The sequence below is a fragment of the Branchiostoma lanceolatum genome, chromosome 10, assembly GCF_035083965.1.
Source record: "Branchiostoma lanceolatum isolate klBraLanc5 chromosome 10, klBraLanc5.hap2, whole genome shotgun sequence".
Taxonomy (NCBI): Eukaryota; Metazoa; Chordata; class Leptocardii; order Amphioxiformes; family Branchiostomatidae; genus Branchiostoma; species Branchiostoma lanceolatum.
This window is the reverse complement of record NC_089731.1, coordinates 5797399-5815695: the sequence shown is the minus strand read 5'-3', so window position 1 is coordinate 5815695 and position 18297 is coordinate 5797399. Positions and strand designations below refer to the sequence as shown.

At 41.5% G+C, this 18297-nt stretch overlaps 1 protein-coding gene across 1 annotated transcript; it reads right to left on the bottom strand.

Moving 5' to 3' along the window:
• Positions 1 to 638: 638 nt before the first annotated feature.
• Positions 639 to 17745, bottom strand: LOC136444017 (nectin-4-like). Its single transcript, XM_066441425.1, has 8 exons — positions 17077 to 17745; positions 8665 to 9015; positions 6913 to 7200; positions 5548 to 5826; positions 5091 to 5333; positions 2877 to 2945; positions 2199 to 2381; positions 639 to 1658 (listed from the first exon to the last, which is right to left on the bottom strand). The coding sequence occupies exons 1-8, from the start codon at positions 17129 to 17131 to the stop codon at positions 1594 to 1596; spliced, it is 1533 nt and encodes a 510-aa protein (XP_066297522.1). The 5' UTR covers positions 17132 to 17745; the 3' UTR covers positions 639 to 1593.
• Between the last annotated feature and the right edge of the window lie 552 nt (positions 17746 to 18297).

Sequence of the window (18297 nt, the reverse complement as noted above, 5' to 3'; positions counted from 1 at the left end):
AACGTGGTCTTCTTTCTGTGGAGCAACGCGCCCCCTAGCGTATTGCTACAAATGTCATGCCGTGTTGAAATAGTCATTTTATATTGTTTCTATCTGTTTCTGAATCCAGATATTTTCCAAATATAGTAAATCTATTGGTAGTATGTAGTAAAACCAATTCATCTTTAATTAAACCTTAACTATCAAAGCCTGAAGCAGCAAATAATAGAAGATGCAACTTTTTTTTTCATATAGATGTTTCAAAAGTAACCAAGAGAAATACAATATGTACAATTAAGAAATGTTAAACATGAGTCAAGTGTGACAAACAGTATTCATCATTGAGTTATGCGTGTTTACATGGTCCACGGTAGCATTTTATATAGTTCTCATGAGTTCCCTCAGAACACTGATAAGGATGGTACATTCTTATCCGTGCAGTTCATTTAGTACTCGACAATGGCGCTAAATATTAGTACCGTTATGATCAAACACGCTTTGGAGTGGCATTCAAAATTGCTGTTCATAGCATTCTTCGTTGCATCGTTACACGAACCGGGTAGTCACAGATATCACAGTTGAAATGTGTAATCTATATAGTAACATGCTGCACCGCATCGTTAGACGCCTTTGGTGCGTTAAACAATATCAGCTCTTCGTTTTACCATACTTCGTGCAGTTCGTAAAGTACTCGACAGATGGCGTTAACGTAGCGTACTATTCTCTATGAAACACACTTGAAACGAACACTTGATCTTTCACATAGAGTATTCCAGTTACAACAAAAAAACTAACGTATCTAGTATCATCTACCTATAAATCACTATTGTAACGTATAACGCAGGAAAAACTCTTCAAATCTTAAACCATTCTTCTAGTCGAAAAAAGTTCAACGTCGAACACTTCCAAAATCAAAGAAAGGGTGTATACAGCCTCCTCGTGGCACGTGACTTGTGTGACCTTTGACTCGCAAGCACGTCATTACCCTTTCAGAGCTGAAGAAAATGGCGGATGACTTCTGAAAGCTTCTCACCAAGAAACGTCTAGTCGTACGTAACAATTCAATTAACTACGTGTTTTCAATAGCGTATACTAGTACTTGATTCTGAAGGCAATGCAGAGAACAGAGAAGCGTTTTGTTACAAAACTGTACATGACTTCACTCGAACTATCTATAGTCTAATCAGTTCTTGTGTATTTGGAACACTCCTTTTATTTTACGACAATTCGCCCTTTGTTCTTATTTACAGAATACACCCAGGTACTAACTAACCTGTCCTTCTCTGAACAAAAATACAAAGTGATTAACGTGATTGCTTCATGAAGAAAATTGGGCAGTCGGTTATCTTCTTTACATCCTTGTCCTTATTGGTTCTTTTTACATCGATTGGTGACGTATTCCAGGCAAGGTTCCATGCAACTTACCAAGAAGCTGAGTGAACAATTCATGCATTGAAAGGAGGGAGTGATATGTACTGAGTAAAGACTGCTGGTACTATCGATCAGCACTATTTATAGCTGTCATCATATAGTTATCGTCCAAAACATCAAACTTCGGAGTATATCTTGGTGGATTCAGGGCCTTGAAGACTGTCATCCCTCCTGTTGCAGTGCCTATGTGTTCCGCTTGGAGCGCTTTTCATCGCATTCGCTAGATGCCTCTGACTTGAAGACAGATGCTGGAGGCACAAAAGAAAAACGTCTAACAATGTAAACCAATTGAATTGCGTCTACGGATAGACTTTCCAATGAACAGTGTTCCTTGTTTGTTTTATTTATTCGTAGCATTTGTCACATTGTCAATATCTTTAGATGATGATTCTTCTTCTTGACTCTTTTTCATGGACAGAGCGCTTGGGATTTTTTTTTTCTGCTACTTTGGTGCATCTTCACACCGTTATCGCTCTGGCATCCACATATATCCCTTGGCTCTAACGCAAGTTCCTACATTTTGAACAAATAAACGAAATACTTTAAACAAAAAAAGTTTGCAACCTTTGGGGGAGTTTTTGAGCCATCTTCCTGTCACGTAACTGATGATGCTGACTATCACGTGACAAGATACAGTTATACACATGCTTGAGTTAGTGAGGTCTCCTATCCCTGTACTACGTACATTGTCTACGGATGTGGATCGCCTCCCCCACACCCCTTAGGCCTTACAAACCAGTCTGAATCCTGATCAAACACTTCTACATTGTCCCACGCTCCTACCATACCTTCTCTAGTGCTGAGAAATGTGACGTAGTTGGAAGGGAACAGGCCTATCCTGCCCCTCAGGTAACCCAGACACCAGCCGCCATCTTCCCCCTCCAGCACCTCGATGATGTCATCAGCCTCCAGATGCAGCTCGTTCTCCTCCCGCGGCCGGAAGGTGTACAGCACTTTGGCATATCTCTTGTCTGGAAAACAACAGTTTGTCATGCTATTTTGTTGACGAAAATGAGAAGATTACAGTGTTCGCACTTGGCCTCATCGAGCTACTGCTTCAGATGAAGCTAATATGCTATCTTCTCATTCTCAATTTCGGAGGCTTCCACCTCGATGAGGCCAAGTGAGAACACTGCAAACACGTCTGGAGTCTGGACAAAGACTTCTTTTAGATCTCAGGTCAAGTGATGATGAGGGACATTTCATTTTCAATTTGTTTCACCTTTGGAGACCACAATGCATTAAGACGGCACATGCGCATTTAAAACTGTAAAAAAAGGGTGAAACTGTGAGATACAGTATTACGCCGAGACAATGATACAAGGACAAGATATGCATATTACAAAAGGAGTTGTCATAAAACTTTGACATATCTATTAAACTAATGTGGATATAAATGTTTTCACACCCTTTGGTTTCACAGTGGTACATGCAAGTAGCGCTACTTTTGTCTCGCGGATTGATACCTTTGTGTGCCGTTGCACGTCTCATGGTGTTGATCCCTGCGCAGGGGGCTGAAGGCTTTTTGGGTTTATCTAAAAATACAACAAAATTAGATGTTCAATGTTGCCATGTCCTTTTTTCTACTTCACTGAGGCTCCGAGATGATAATCACCCATGCTGCTATCAAGACGGACAGCTTTAAAAACAAGAATAGGGAGTACATATAATTCATACATTGTGAGAGTGAATTTAAACATGATATACACGTTCAGATAACTATTAGTCCGTAAACTTCAAGATATATTGTAAACTTAATGCAAACATATTTCATATAACGCAATTAGGGACCCATGTGTACGAGGGCTCGTCGGTTCCACAGACAACTGTACTTTATTGTAATACTAGATACTTTTTAATCTGACTTATGTGTATATGTAACATGTGTTTATAATGGTCCACACGTATGACATCAAACCACATATGCATCCTCATAACCGATTCCTACGAGCGTTTGATACAAATATCTACGATACATGTATCACACAAAGTTAGCTTTTCCAAACGATGCTGAGTAAGGCAGTGCGGCCCTACCCTATATACTTTGAATCCCGATTGTCATATCGGAGAAGTGAATGTATAGAGAGGTGTGACAATATTGCCGGCGCCAATGGTGGCATTATGAGATCAGTGTGATGTATGGAAACTGCGCTGCAAGTTTATGGCGGCGGCGTATGCAGAATTCCAAATCGCTCTCTAGATCTGCTGGGGTCGCGCGCGGGCTCTTCTGACATATTACACGGCTTTTGTCACTCCATCCTAGTCATGGAAATGCATTTGTCCCGAGAGAGATACAAAAAAATAATTGTACACGTATTCCTCTTGTCAGCCAATCAAAGAGGGGGTAATTGGACCCTGTGACGTAGTAATGACATCATCCATCATCATCCCATGAAGTCTAAAGAGAACCTAATTAAGGGTGTTGTTGTGATGAACCGGGTGATTCATTCTCGTTTCGGTTGTCTCCTGCTTACGTCATATTCCATTTACATCAATACCAAAAGTCTAAGGTACTTTTAAACTGTAATTCCACCTTTGAATCCCCTGGCATCTACCGCTAAAATTTACCTACATGTGGTACTTTATCAAAGACGCTTCGCTGCCTTGCTCTTTTAAATCATTAGATATTAAAAGACTTGCGTACAATATAGACTGAGACAAATGTTTCTGCCCTGAAATTGGAAAAGGACGCTCGCTAACTTTCTGATGAATTCGGTTCCATCGATTTATGACTCTATCAGTCACCACTGCGCTGACATTGGTTTGGTACGCTCGGGCGGAAGTTATGAGGACATATATATCTTGTTTCTCTTCGACGAGACGGCGTCCAACGTTTGGGTACCTTTATGTAGAGCAAGAACTTGTCAGATTCTTTACCCACAAAGTTATGAGAAAATGCACGGTCTGATGCAAGCTCTCGGTCACCATTTTCCCACAGGCGAGAGTTTCTAGGATCCATATATGAAGCTTTCATGCCTCTTGAGGATATGTTGCCGTCACTAGCTGTCAGGTATTATGAAAGTCTTCTCGGATCAAGGTCTATTTCCATGAAATTTATAACGCGTCAAACAGAAAGTGAATCCATTTGAGCGAGGATTGACTACCTAGTGCGCTCCTTGTCTTCAGGGGTCGTATTTTAAATGTGACAAGATCTTACTCCAACGCCTAGGGACATTATTATATTACAAGGGTAATATCACTTCGGCTGTAATATCAGTCTATAAGGGTTTGGAAGCTGAGAATTTAAAGAATGCATACACAGGTCACTTGAAAGGGCGCAAGAAATCGAAATTGCTTACAGCTTACAAGATATCTAAATCTACATACGCTGTATAAGAAAGAAAGGAAACATGATAAAGGAAAGCGTGTTCTATTGGATTGACATGCGCCGCGGGAACTGTGGGTAAGGTCAGGGTTCAAGGCCCCTCACATATCATTATGGAAACGCTACAAACAAGTCAAGGTAAAGACGAGGGACCTTAAACTTTGACCTGAGACAACAATGCATCACGACTGCACATGCGCACTCGGAAGTGTGACATGGATAATATTGTAGCTTTTGGCTTCTTAGGAGAAGCCTTGGATGCGTGTCAATTGAACAAATTAAAATATAATCTTAGAAATGTTATAAAAAATTCATCGTCTATCCAATGACAAATTTGAATGTAACGGTCTCGTACCTGGGAGAGGTACATCGGGCAGCGGGCCGAAGTCCTGGGCCTTGGGCCCCCCTGCCTCCGGAGGGAGGGGCTTCCTCCGCCCGATGTCGTAGTAGAAGGAGAACTTCTTCCTCTCGACCCTCTCCTGTCGCCTCCGCACGAAGTACACGGTGAGGATGATGCAGACCAGGAGCCACAGACCCCCGACCACCACCCCGATGATGATCGCGGTAGTAGCGCCGTCTAGCGGACCCAATCGCTTGCCTTAGAGATAATAGAGGATAGTGAATTAAGTCTCAATGTCACAAGTTTTGACGTATTTGAAACATCACATCACCGACATCAAATATGACTGACAAGAATTTATCACATCTAAGAAGAAAAGCAATAGGATGCCATCCAGGCTAGTTTATTTAGTCATCACTTCTACAAACATTAAGATCCGCAGAAAGCTTGTCTACTGCAAAAAGATACTTACGTGTCACAGATAGTCTGACAGTCTTAGTATCCGGGTCCCCTATGCCGTTGTCGACCGTACAGGAAAACAGGCCCGTGTCGTTGTACTGCGCCCTCTTCAAGACGACGGAGCTCGTACGAATGTCTTGAGACAACGTCTTGGAGGAGGACTTGAGCGTCTTTCCGGCGCGGAACCAGGTGATGTTGGGTGCCGGGTTGCCGTCGGCGACGCACTGCAGGATGACGCGCTCGTCCAGGTGCGCCATGACGGAGTCCGAGATGCTGATGATGGACGGTGGAACTGTGGGATATTTAATGACAGGCGTGAGTATTGTTCTCTTTTTTCAGACACGTGGCTGTGACGTAACGTATTCATTTATTTCTTTTACCTGAAGAATCACAGTCAGGTCACTTGACCTGTTTTTCAGGTGTCCCTGTATTACATACACAACGTACTATCCTCCATGATAGTTACTTAGCGTCCGCCATGTTGATGATTCCTATATTTTATGAGTCACATGACTATGACGTAATAAAACGTTCGCCATCTTGATGGGTCAAAGTATAGATCTTTGAAAGCATCAGGTGTTTGCATTTACCCTTTCATGAATGCATCTCGATCCTTAAGAACTATTTTGCGTAGTATGGACGATCGACGAGTAATGTATTTTTATGTATAAACATGTAAACTGCGAAAACAGTCTAGTACATACAAATGGTTTTAATTCATCCTGTGATATCGTGGCGACGGCAGTGGCGACGACATTAAGCTAAACTGCTTTGTTGTAGAAGGATCCGTAAGTATAAATGGTAGATGCTAAACGTGCTACTCATGTCCCGCTTCCCCTGGCTGTGAACAAGTGTGGATACGAGATGACTGATATCTTAACCACTTCTAGCTTCTTGATAGTCAAGGTCTCCGCGTGTGTTGGCTCACAAACTTCATGTCGTTGAATAGAGCTGTTGAGAAAAGACCTAGCAGTAGTAATCCTCAACATAAAGGAACTTCGTCATAGATTCCTGAAAAGGAAGCGTATCCACCAGTGCCCTGTCTGGGGTCTGATGATAAGAAAGAGTTTGTTTGGCCGCAGTGTGTAAAGTGGTTATTATTACACACAGATGGACAGGGTTGGCAACTTAAGGCCACTGGCGTGAATGCATAAGATTCTAGAAGAAATGGGTAGACCTAAGTGTAATATAGGATTTGTTATGGGTGTTTAAACTGTTGTCATGGATGTTTAAGCCTGTTGCCATGAGTGTTTATGCTGTGCAGTTGAAGTGAAGGGTAAGGTTTGAGCGGGCACGGATAATGCAGTCAGAAAGTATGTTAAAAAACTGACGAACTACGATTTGAAAAAAACATGGCCGAAAGGTCATTTTTACTCACACAACACTTGCAGCGCGAGACCTGCGGCGGCCGGTCGGACGGGGTGTTCCGCTATACACGTGTACCTCCCGGCGTCCGCCCTGGTCACGTGACGTATCATCAGCGACGGCATCTCCCGGTTCCCGCCAAAATACTTCATGACGTTGACGTCGATCTGGGTGCCGTCCTTCTCCCAGTAGAGTGACGTAATATTTGGGCGGGACCCCCGGACTGTACACGTCAGAGACACGGTTTTACCCCACCTGGTGACGTAAGGGTCGGACGGGCCCACCTGTACCGATGGCGGAACTGGAAGATAGACATAGATCAATATTAGTTCATATATATTTCCAACATACATATGCTAAATGTTACAATACATCGTTCATTTTTAACAAACCTGAGATGACCGTATCTAATGTATACCTGAACAATCAACCAAAATGTTGCACAAACACGCGCAAAACACTGAGGCTGATCCGGATCCTTACATGTGCTTAATAGGATTAGGTATCATGATCACCTAGATGAATCATACTACGCCCGGGATCAGTATTGTGGTATTTCTATTTCTTAAGGTAGTCGATGTCATCTCATATTTTCTAATCAGGCATTTATTTTGTTCCAAAATATCATTTCTCAATGTAACTTTTTTTTTATCTCGATGCGCTCCTACTGCGTCTACATATGGGGTCAAACTCTCAGATTTGGTTTCTTTGAATTCTGGCAGATTTTTCTAGTTGTTGCCGCCATCCCTATTCATAAAACTGCCAGGTAATGCACCTGTGCTCATGCTGCTTCTAGTTATTCACGGCAAACACTTACAATCTATGCTCTTTGGATATTCTTGCTTGCAAAGCTAAACGTTTTCTTCCGTAAGATGGTCATTTCTGTCTAATCAAGTATATACGGAAATATAAAACATCGTTACGACTCATTCTTTCTCCATTGATACGGATGATGACTTATCCATAAATACTTCCAAGGAAATGAAACCCCAGGGGCAGCAATAAACACATTCAGACAGTTTCAAAAGAGGAGAGCGCTGGAGGCTGAGACGAGATGACCTGTGCTGATGAGGCGACTGGCGCAACACGTCACGGTGTCAGTGGAGATGTATCGGGTTCGTTTATTTTGGGTCCCGGATCAGGGGCAGAGTTGGCGGAACAGGAAATGACTGTCCCAGGCGATGTGACAAGGTGAAACAGTACTCCCCTCGAAACGTGAGTTGAAGGCTAGCTGCTGGTTGGAAGTAGCATTTGCTAAAATAGGTGCCGTATCGTTACACACTAGAACAATTATCTAAAACTTTTGAGAGAAAAAATCGGAATCAACACAGCTGATTTTGTTGAGGAATATATAATTTCACCATTGAGCATTTCTATAAATATGTTAGGGGGGCCTTAGAATTTGTCTTTATGCTACAAGGCGTCATGGCTGCATACGCGCACTCGAAACGCCGAACAAACATCTAGTAATAATAAGCGTTATAAAGTAGTCACAGATTGTCCCTCGTCCAGAATTCGCCATTAATGTAAGCATTTGATGTGGCCTACTAGCATAATAACCATCGAACAGTTTACTATTATAATGTTGAATTTGATACAGTTACTGTGACTCAAGAATGTATCGCTCATTTTGAATACACTTTGACTGATTAGATATATTACTGTGCAGTCAACCAAATCAATCTTAAAATTTATGAAAAAAAGCACAAATAGTATAAAACTTTTTGCAACATTTCTGAAAAAGATTATGTATGACTTTTCCTACCCATGACGCTTAACCGCACAAATCCTTCCTCGATTGCCACACCGGAAACGGAAATGACGAGCACGTACAGCCCGTCGTCCTGAAGCGTGGTGGACGCGACTCTTAACGACGCCTTTCCGATGAGCCGAGCTCGGCCCCGGAAACTCCCGAACGTCTCCGGACTGGTTCCGGCGCTCGGGTAGAAGGCCAGAACTGGGTCGCGTTTCGAGGAGATCTTGGAATCCACCTTGAACCAGGCGACTGATCTGATTGGTCGAGAGGTGGCGTAGGTTGCCGACAGGGTTGCTGAGGCCCCGAGTACGGCTCTGACGGACTCCGGCATGGTCAGGCCGATTTTGCTCTGGCACCATCCTGGGAGGGAATACACAGGAACATCAGTTTATATATTAATCTGTCACTCGTAATGATAAGGCAATCAGTTTCAATTAGATCTGCCCGATCACTTTGAATCAGCTCACACTCATTTTTTGCTCAATTGTTCCTAGCAAACCCATTGTTCATTACAACAATATACTGAGTAGAGTTTAGTCGTATATATTCTATGTATACATATTCTATCAATTCTGCAATAGTAATGTGATGTACGACATATCTTCTCATTTTGTGGTATGCAAGGTTCATCTATAGTTGACTCAAAACCCCTTTTTCCCGCAACATTTTCCCTAATGCCAATATTTGCGGACATACTACCCACGTTGAAAGAGGTACTCATTATTCTTTTAGTCGAAAAGAAAATCAAATGCTGACGCCATCCGCCGAATCAAGATTCCATGGCCCAACCAACACACTTGTTCCCAGAATGCGTACGCGAAACCCCTCAAGCAAAGGTCAACAGAGGTCACCTTCCATATAAAACCCCGTCCTTTGACAAACCACATTGGCGCAACCTGCGGCTAACATACGGCGGATGTTATTAAAACAAAGGGACCAATTTGTGCCCGGGTCGCCGTCCCCACCACACGAGCCCCGCGAAACGACCGCCCGGGGACCACTAAAGGCTCGCCGTGCGGCTACCCCGTCCTATCACTGAGGAATCAAAATGTCAACTTTGATGGACAGCCACTTGTTATGAGGATGGCAAACATCAATTTTTTGTGGTCTCTTCTTCGGGATTGATTTCTTGTAGTCTTCTTTTGGAGATGTATATCATTTAGTGTGAACTGATATTTGTAATGGATATACATGTTAGAAATTGACATATGAAGAAGTATAATTGCACTATCGCCTCTAGGGTTTTGGTAAGAGATTGTATGTCCCGCTCCCGCAATCCCTGTGTCTGAATTCAAAAGAAGAAGAAAATGAAGACTTTATGCTTTGTTTGTTTGTTTGGTTGGTTGTTTTTTTTACATATTACATCTCGTCGTACGAAATAGAGTCTATTCGACCTTTCTGCAGATATGTTTTCGAGTAACAAGGACATACTCATCAGGAGAAAATTACTGTATGTTCACATCAAAACGAAAATATGAAAAAAATGTTGATCTGAAAGAGCTATTATTGTGGCAAATGTGACATTTTTATCCAAAATTTTCCTGCATTTCACCATTTATTTGTTCCTGAAATATCATTTTTATGTGAATAAAATCGGACAGTTGAATTTGAGTGTGCCCTTCATGGACATCTGACTTATTCATAAAACAATAATAAAATGATGGATACTCCAACTGACTACAAGTACATTAAATCGGTTTAATGCATTTCTTCCGAATATGGCAGTCATTTTCAAGTTATGACATCGGTCAATTTATTGTCAAATCCCCCATACAGGGGGCATATATAAAACGTATCGAGTAACATGATCTTATGCATCTACGTCCGGAGGAAAACAAGTGTGCTTTTGACTTATGAATTTTAGATGAATTTCAGTGGATATGGAAAATAGTTTGTTGAGGAAAGTGGAATGGGATAAGTTTACATTCTAATAGTAATTCATATCATACATATACAGGTATTAGCACATAGTTTTTTTATTCTGTGTTGTGTTGAGCAAACTAAAAGTTAATCAGACATTTGAAAAGGCATTCTATCGTGCACCTAGGATTGACTATTACAGAAGCCCATCGAATGAATAAAAACGAATACAAACCATAATTGTACGTACGTGAGACCATCTTAAAGAAAATGAAGACCACCAATTCAAGTAAACTCAGTTGGTTTAATCTTGACAATATTTTGTTATGTTTAAATTCGTGGTCTAAAAGAATGAAGATAGGGCAAAATTTCTGCAAAATAATGTTTTGAGAGTATTGTACATTTGTTACCGTATTGCCTTCTAGCAAATGCCTATGTAATGAGTTTTCGTCACTTATGATTTTGATATTTGTCATGATATAAACCCATGATATAAATCATAGCAGCCCCCTGGCCTTTCTCCCAAGAGAATACATCCGCACATAACAGACCAGAGAAGCGCACAATAACGTACATATTACAGTCGCAGTCCCGGAAGACACCGGTGTTATATCTGAGAAGCAAGGCTTAAAGTCTTAGCTGCAGCCAGGGTAAGGGATTGCGATGTGAAATATGTTCGTGGGGAAAATGATCGATGGAGTGGCTTTTTATGAGGCCGAGGATGCTTGTGACAGGATGTATATATTTTGCTTGTCTCTTGCATGGCAGGGATCTCTATGAATAAGTTGCTTAGATGGTTGGATGAATGAATGGATGGATGAATGAATGAATGGAAGGCAGGAAGGATGAAACAAATGTCAGGAACGAATAAGGAAGGAAGGAGGGAAGGAAGGAAAATAAGAAAGATGCAACACCCCCTGCAAGAGAACTATGTAAATATGTAAAAGCATGCACATCAGGAACACACGGTAATCCTAAGCTTATAACTAATTGCTGCATGCAAATACCAGATAAACGTATTAAGCCAGGGATTCGGGTAGAACATATGCAAGAAACCCGATAAGTACAATAAACTGCTGGATGAAAAACAGTAAGGATTTACAGCTTAAAGAGGTTAATGAGTAGTTTGGTAATCGATTTTGGACTTTTTGGAATGTGTCAATATTGCCATAAGATGTACGGTAACAATAAGATCTGGGGCTCTAAGGGGTACCATTGATTTCAGTATGATCTGGGTCCTATTTCAATAAATACATATTACAAATTGTTAACGCTGCGATTCGGGCGGTACTATCCGGAAATGTGGGTGGTTAGCCTGTCACTGTGTTTTTTCTTCTTACATTTCTATGCATTTGTAAATGTTTATTGTTTTACTGCTATTCAGAAGGATTGGTAGGACTCATCGATTTTAAGGCACATAACGTTCATGTAGTTTTTACCTGTAGACTTTAGATTCAGACCCCTTTCCGCTGCTTGGAGACCATTGAGCGACCAAAAATGGATTTTATGACATATGAATTGAATATGATTCCTGATGTAAAATGTTGATTTGAAATACAACAAAACAAAACACGATAACCTTTTTAACACATTTACTTCTTTGTCAGTAGAATTGGCTTGAGCTACTATTGAGAGTTTGGGTCGCGACTCGCAACGGTTGCTGCCTTAGTGGAAATGGGTATCAGATGGACTTACGGTGTGGTGACATTCATCGTAGTTAGTTAAAGTTTAACCCTTAAGCTGCCAGGTTTTTTAGCCAAGTAAAAATCAAAAATGTTTGACCCCTGACCTCCCTCACGAAACCCGCGAAACACCCGGCGGCGCTAACTCCCCTAACTTCCCGGCTTCGCGCGCTACACGCACGCAAAGCTGTTTTGTTCTGGGGAATACCCTATCCCGGTTATAACCGGGTCCAGCACACAAGGCATATTTCTGTATCCCTAATTAAGTCGGGACTGGCAGCTTAAGGGTTTTAAGTATCCAAGACGTGTTGATAAGACGCATAGGGGTGGCGCCCATCTCCATTTTTTGTAGCCCTTGGGCCACACAATTGTGCTAGTCACTACAGTAGGGGGCTGGTCCGCTAGTAGTGATGTGTGTTTAACTTCCATACTCTTTTTCCAAATGCTGAATGCTAGGCAGAGAAAGCAGTATGTACCATTTTTATAGTCTTTGGTATGACCCGGCCGGGGATCGAACTCACGACCTACCGCGTGCAAGGCGAACACTCTACCAACTAGGCCATTGCACCTTAATGTCGTAAGATTTTCAAGCAGGCTGTGACAGAACCTACCGCTTGCAAGGACCAAAGACAGCATTTTCCATCATGAACAAGACATCTGAATTGTATGCGACACATACAAGACTAAACATCCAAGAATGCCCTCAGTTTGCGATCGTACGATGGATGTGACCAGTCTGTTCCACAGACCTAGTTTCACGTGAAAGGTCCATGATGGACACGAATACTGATTACGCCTCTTGTACATCACGATGGTGCTCTGTCGTGTACATCCATTAACCTGATTGCTCAGAACATCCAATCATAGGAGACCTTTCACTTTCTTTGTGAGTCAGGTCCTCGTGTTTAAATGGCCTTGATTGCTATTGTTCTGGTGCGTTCTTGTTCATATCAACTCGATCATAATTCATAATTGATAGCTCCCCTTGCGTGCGATGGTGCCATGTTAATTTGATATATTGTTTGATACGGGGGAAAGCGCCAGAATATTGTGTGCATATCGGGGAATTATATCTGTTAGGTATAATTGAAGTAGACCGAGTGTATAAGGAGAAAGTATGATCTATTGTCGTTCAGCAGTGTACTTCCAAATCATAAAAGAAATGACGTACGATAGACGAATGCCGTATGATTAAATCCTCTCTTTTTCTCCAAATTTGTTATCCTTGCATTTCTATAACATGTATTTCAAAATTTCTGGAAAACACAATTCGAAATTCAAACATGTGGTATATGTCACATTCACTTATCATTCGGAATAGATCCTTTAGTTAGGTTTTGGCAATGCATTAAACAGGGGGATGTGTAACCATCCAAAATATGTCACTCCCAAAAAAAGCCAGATAGATTAGTAGATCTGAACCTGATCTTAGTCATTTCGAAAACTGTGCGATATAGAATTATTTTTGAAGACAGCAAATAGTTTTAAATGTGTCGCTATTGTTGAGTAGCTGATAGACTACCAGAATGTTATAAAGCAAAACATAACATGTTTGTATACAAAAAAACATCCTAGAAAATAATGACCTTTGAATCTGACACGATTACTTCTCTTCAAACAATTGATGGATTTGGTTGGGCGTGAGCACTTATTCAGTCCACCCATATGTCAGAGTTAGGGGTCACGCAATGTGGTCGAACAGTCAGTTCACTGACCATAGGATATGACATTTGTTTAAAGTCAGCAAAGATATATAGCACACCAGACGATTGGGGCACGGGGCAGAAGCAATGGGTTCAGAAGGGGCAGATGCCTAATTGCCTTGTTGTTGTGCCGTACGGGCAACAGAGATCCAAGCTCAATACGCTGGCTTTTCAAAAGGGACGCACTAGATCGTGTGTGGGGACTGAATATGTTTATTACGGGTTTGTAACCACTATCCTGTGCCACATTGGAGATCAACTGGGAGCTATATCATACACACACAAGCAGAACACAAAGATATCCATGTAATTTATGTTCTTTACATACTGTACCGGATGGATGCATTTTCATAGATGAGCAAGTTTTGTAGATTTATGCGAGGGCTGCCAACCTAACATCGATCAATGGCAGACTCTGTACAAAAGGTGGTGCAAATATTAAACCCACTTATGAAATTGGGCACAGATATGTAGTGCCATAGTGACCTTATCTACTTTATAAACGGCGAGAAAGAAGACAATCACTACCGTAGGGGAAAGGGCATATTTTTCCATTTATAAACAATGACATAACCTGACAATATCCATCATAAGCTCTGACTTTGCATTTGAAGAGTAGTTTGGCATTCCTTGCAAATACATTTTTTCTCAATAAAAAAATTGCAAGAAAAAGACCTCCGCACTAACTTTTAGAAGTGACAGAAATTCCTCATTTTGTCATGTCAAAAATATCATCGCGGTTGAAAATACAAATCAACGTTTGTTGTCCTTGAGGAAATTAATAAAACCTAAGGAAGCATAGCGTACAATGAAACAATAACACGTCAAAACCATGTAAACATATAATCTCCAAGAAGAGGCTCCGACTGTTTGTTAACGTCATTGTAGGCTGTTTGTCGGGCTTAAAACATTAAGGATTGGTCTTTTCATTTTCCTTCACTGTGTTCCGTGTCTTTAGTCCTTGGGCCTCACAAATGAGCAAGCAATGCAACAGAGCGCTAGTACGTGTTCAACTACCATACTCTGTCTCATTGGTGCTGGGTGCTAAGGAGAGAAAGCAGTTTGCTTCATTTTCAAAGTCTACCCATCAGCGAACACTTTACACCCACTAGCATATTGCAGCAGTTGTCCCTCCTCGGTAAAGAATGATATAATTCCGTTGGCACGTCCTGCCGTCTTGGGGATACAGCCTCCGTGACAAATCTGGCGCCATGAGTCACGGGAAGAGGTATGAGGGTCCCCGATAGAAAGCGTATGTTTCCCGCGGAAATCAATATCTCATCAACCTGCATTATAGTCCAACTATGGACGTGAGGGGAGCCACGGTATTGGAACTCTGCGCGAAAGTAATCCGACACGTCAAGGCGTCGATACCTGTACACATAGATTACGCAGCTGCCTATCATCTGCTGTTTTTTTATCCTTTTTCGTCCGCATCAGCTTATACTGTACTCTTGTGAATAGTGATGATATATGACTGCAAATGATGAGATGTGATTGCAAATGATCATTCCTTTTTGCTGAAATATGAGTAGCAAATACATTCATTCGTTCATTACATTTGGGAAAGTTAAGAAATCAATAAGACCTTAACTACATATCATCATCCATTGAAATTCATTTAAGAACAACACATTGAGCGATTTCTGTATTTCACTTTGAAAAATGTCCATTTATATTGTTGATAACCAGTTAACGAAAGTTAAAATCTATTTGTGGTATTTCTCAGCCGCAATATCATAAAACGCAGTTCCTTTTTCTGAAGACATTGGCTAAATCTAGACGCAATCTTTCCAACACTTCCCTTTTTGCAAGGCCGGTGGTGAATAATATACGTCCTTTGCCACTTAAATGGCCCCTTGACATGTCCCTTTGCCTGATGTGCTCTTAATAGCACCAGGCGGTATCCAGTCATCCACTCCAAGACTCCTCTACAAGCCCCTAAGGAGGCATCAAGAGTGTCGGCAAGAGAAGAAACTACTCGTTTTCTATTTGCAAAAGGCTGTGTTTCCGGTCTTTAAAAGCAGCTGTTATATGGCGTGCTTTCGCAATGGCCTCTGTGGAGATCTCTTGAGGAAAATGACTTCGCTTTGTATTTGTGAAAGCATGTTTTTCGGAAGACGTTTTTAGTATAATAATAGCCTTGCAAAAGCACACTCAAGAAAAATGGCTTCATCCTGCGTTTGTTAAAAGATGTGTTTTGTTGCAATCATGTGATGCACTTCAATAGCCTCTATAGACCACTCTCATAGAAAAGAAATACGTCTTGAATTTGTGAAAGGATTTTTTTCAGCACATTCTAAGTGGTGCTATTCCGTTAGGAGCTTTTAAGAGCGCGCTAGAGTAGAGGGACTTCGGTTCACATTTGTTGAAGGATGCGTTTTCTTGCATTTATAATTTGCTGTTATATATGGTGCCATTCCGCAATGGCTTCTATAGCTCACTGACAATAGTTCCCTCTTGTATTTGTCAAAGGATGTTTTTCAGCAATGTTTAAATGGTGTTACTCCACAAAGACCGTCCAAATGAGAAAAGAAATTGCTTTCTATTCATGGAAGGATATTTTTTGTGCTGTTAGATGTGTTATTCTTGGATGGCCTCTTTGAAGCACTATTTAAGGAAAGAAACTTTATCTTGTATTCGTTATATTTGTTAAAGGGTGTCTTTGTCTTGCACATGAAGTTACTGTAATATGGTGCAAATCCGTAATGGCCGTGCTAGATCACGCTCAGTGAAAAATGAACTAAATTGAATGCTTTAGAATCCGATGCGCGATGAGACCGATAAATCTGTGAATGAGCGGAAAAATACCCGAGCGATATGCGAGGTGATCTTTACCGTATGGTGGGGGTTTGATTTGAGAGAATTAAAGCATATTAACATGTCGTGCTGCCATTTTTCATACGGGGTATTGACACGCCAGAGCCGCGTCCATGGGCAATTTTCCGGTTGTTAAGTTTGCTCAAACCACCCTGCCGAACGATCTTTAAATCATGCAAACAACACACTAAGAAAGAGACTAAAGATAAAGAAACTGGCCAAGTGTATGTGCAAAAGTGACATAAAAGATCATCATACCCACCCATCGTTTCTGAGAAGAATATTCATCCAGAAAATTTGCTTACAAATATCGACTAGACACATACGTGTAAGTATACTCAAATAAATCCACTCACCTATGTCCGATGCCAGAGTTATGAAAAACACGACGCACCAAAACTTTAACCGCATCTTCAATGTTCAGGCGTATATCCTTATGCAGGTTCCACCGCTACAGTTGAGGAAACGTCCTCCGCAAAACGCCAGCATGCTTCCCAGTCCGACACACCACGCACACTGGGCGCCGCGCACAGAGGTACGCGTTTCGTGCGAGCGATTACCATCACATGCGTGAATATCATTATAAACATGCGGAGAACAGCAATGGTAATAGAGTATTCAATCACTATGAATGCACGCCCTACGGGAGAAACATTTCTGCGACGAAAATTACATTTGATAGAGTCGTTTGCGACGCGTTTATGGTATCCAAGGGATTGCGACAATACTTTGCCGAATTTTAGAGATAAAGGGAGACGTTGGTGTGCCAGCCTATAGGGAGAAGGCAAACGAGGCTGTTTCAATGCCTGAGTTATTGGGTAGAACAATTAGCGCTACCGTCTGCTACGCAGCGCCCGGCATACATCATTGAAATGCTCGCTGCAAACAGGCAATTACCGTGAAATGATCATGGCTTTCCTTAATGGTCGCATGTTTCGCCGTGAAAAACATGTACATTGAGATGCAAACCCGTAACCTTTCCAGCAACAAGGGCGCTGTCTCCGGTGGCCCTATTACAGCGTTCATTTCAAGAGACGCTTGGATTGTTCGTCATTACTCCCTCCGTCTGTCATACTGGCAGCGACCGTAAATATTCCGTCATAAAATGAACACACGTACATGCATGACCTTCAAACTTGTTACGTTTTCCGTGATGGGTAGTAACTCTCAAAGCTCTGTGGCGGCCTCATTACGTCTTGTTTCCTTCACAGGGCTCAGATCTCTTTGAGTGTTTATGACAGGTCTGGTTAGAAACGTTTCGCCGTAAAGTGAACTTTGAAAGCGTTACGGTTGCAGTGTAAAAGAGAAGCCCCCTTGTGTGGCGTGGTTTTTAATTGATACGCCATTAGAAAGGATCTATTCTCTTTACGATCTCGCAGGACTCCAATTTGAACTTCAACATTATGAATTTTGACTTATAAAGCACAAAATACAAGGTCTCTCGAGACCTAGTTATATTTCTTTACCATACACAGACTGTTATGATGACCGTCAAACACTTTGTTTACCTTTTTTTGCCTTTAGTATCAGAATTTCGTCATTGTCGTTTTCACCGCTTATCAGTTGTCACTGAGGCA

Coding starts and splice junctions, on each gene's coding strand:
- LOC136444017 (XM_066441425.1), bottom strand. CDS start 17,131: ATGCGGTTAAAGTTTTGGTGCGTCGTGTTTTTCATAACTCTGGCATCG. Junction 9,016..17,076: donor AACTCTGGCATCGGACATAG/GTGAGTGGATTT, acceptor ATTCCCTCCCAG/GATGGTGCCAGAGCAAAATC. Junction 2,946..5,090: donor GCCCGATGTACCTCTCCCAG/GTACGAGACCGT, acceptor TTGTATTTTTAG/ATAAACCCAAAAAGCCTTCA.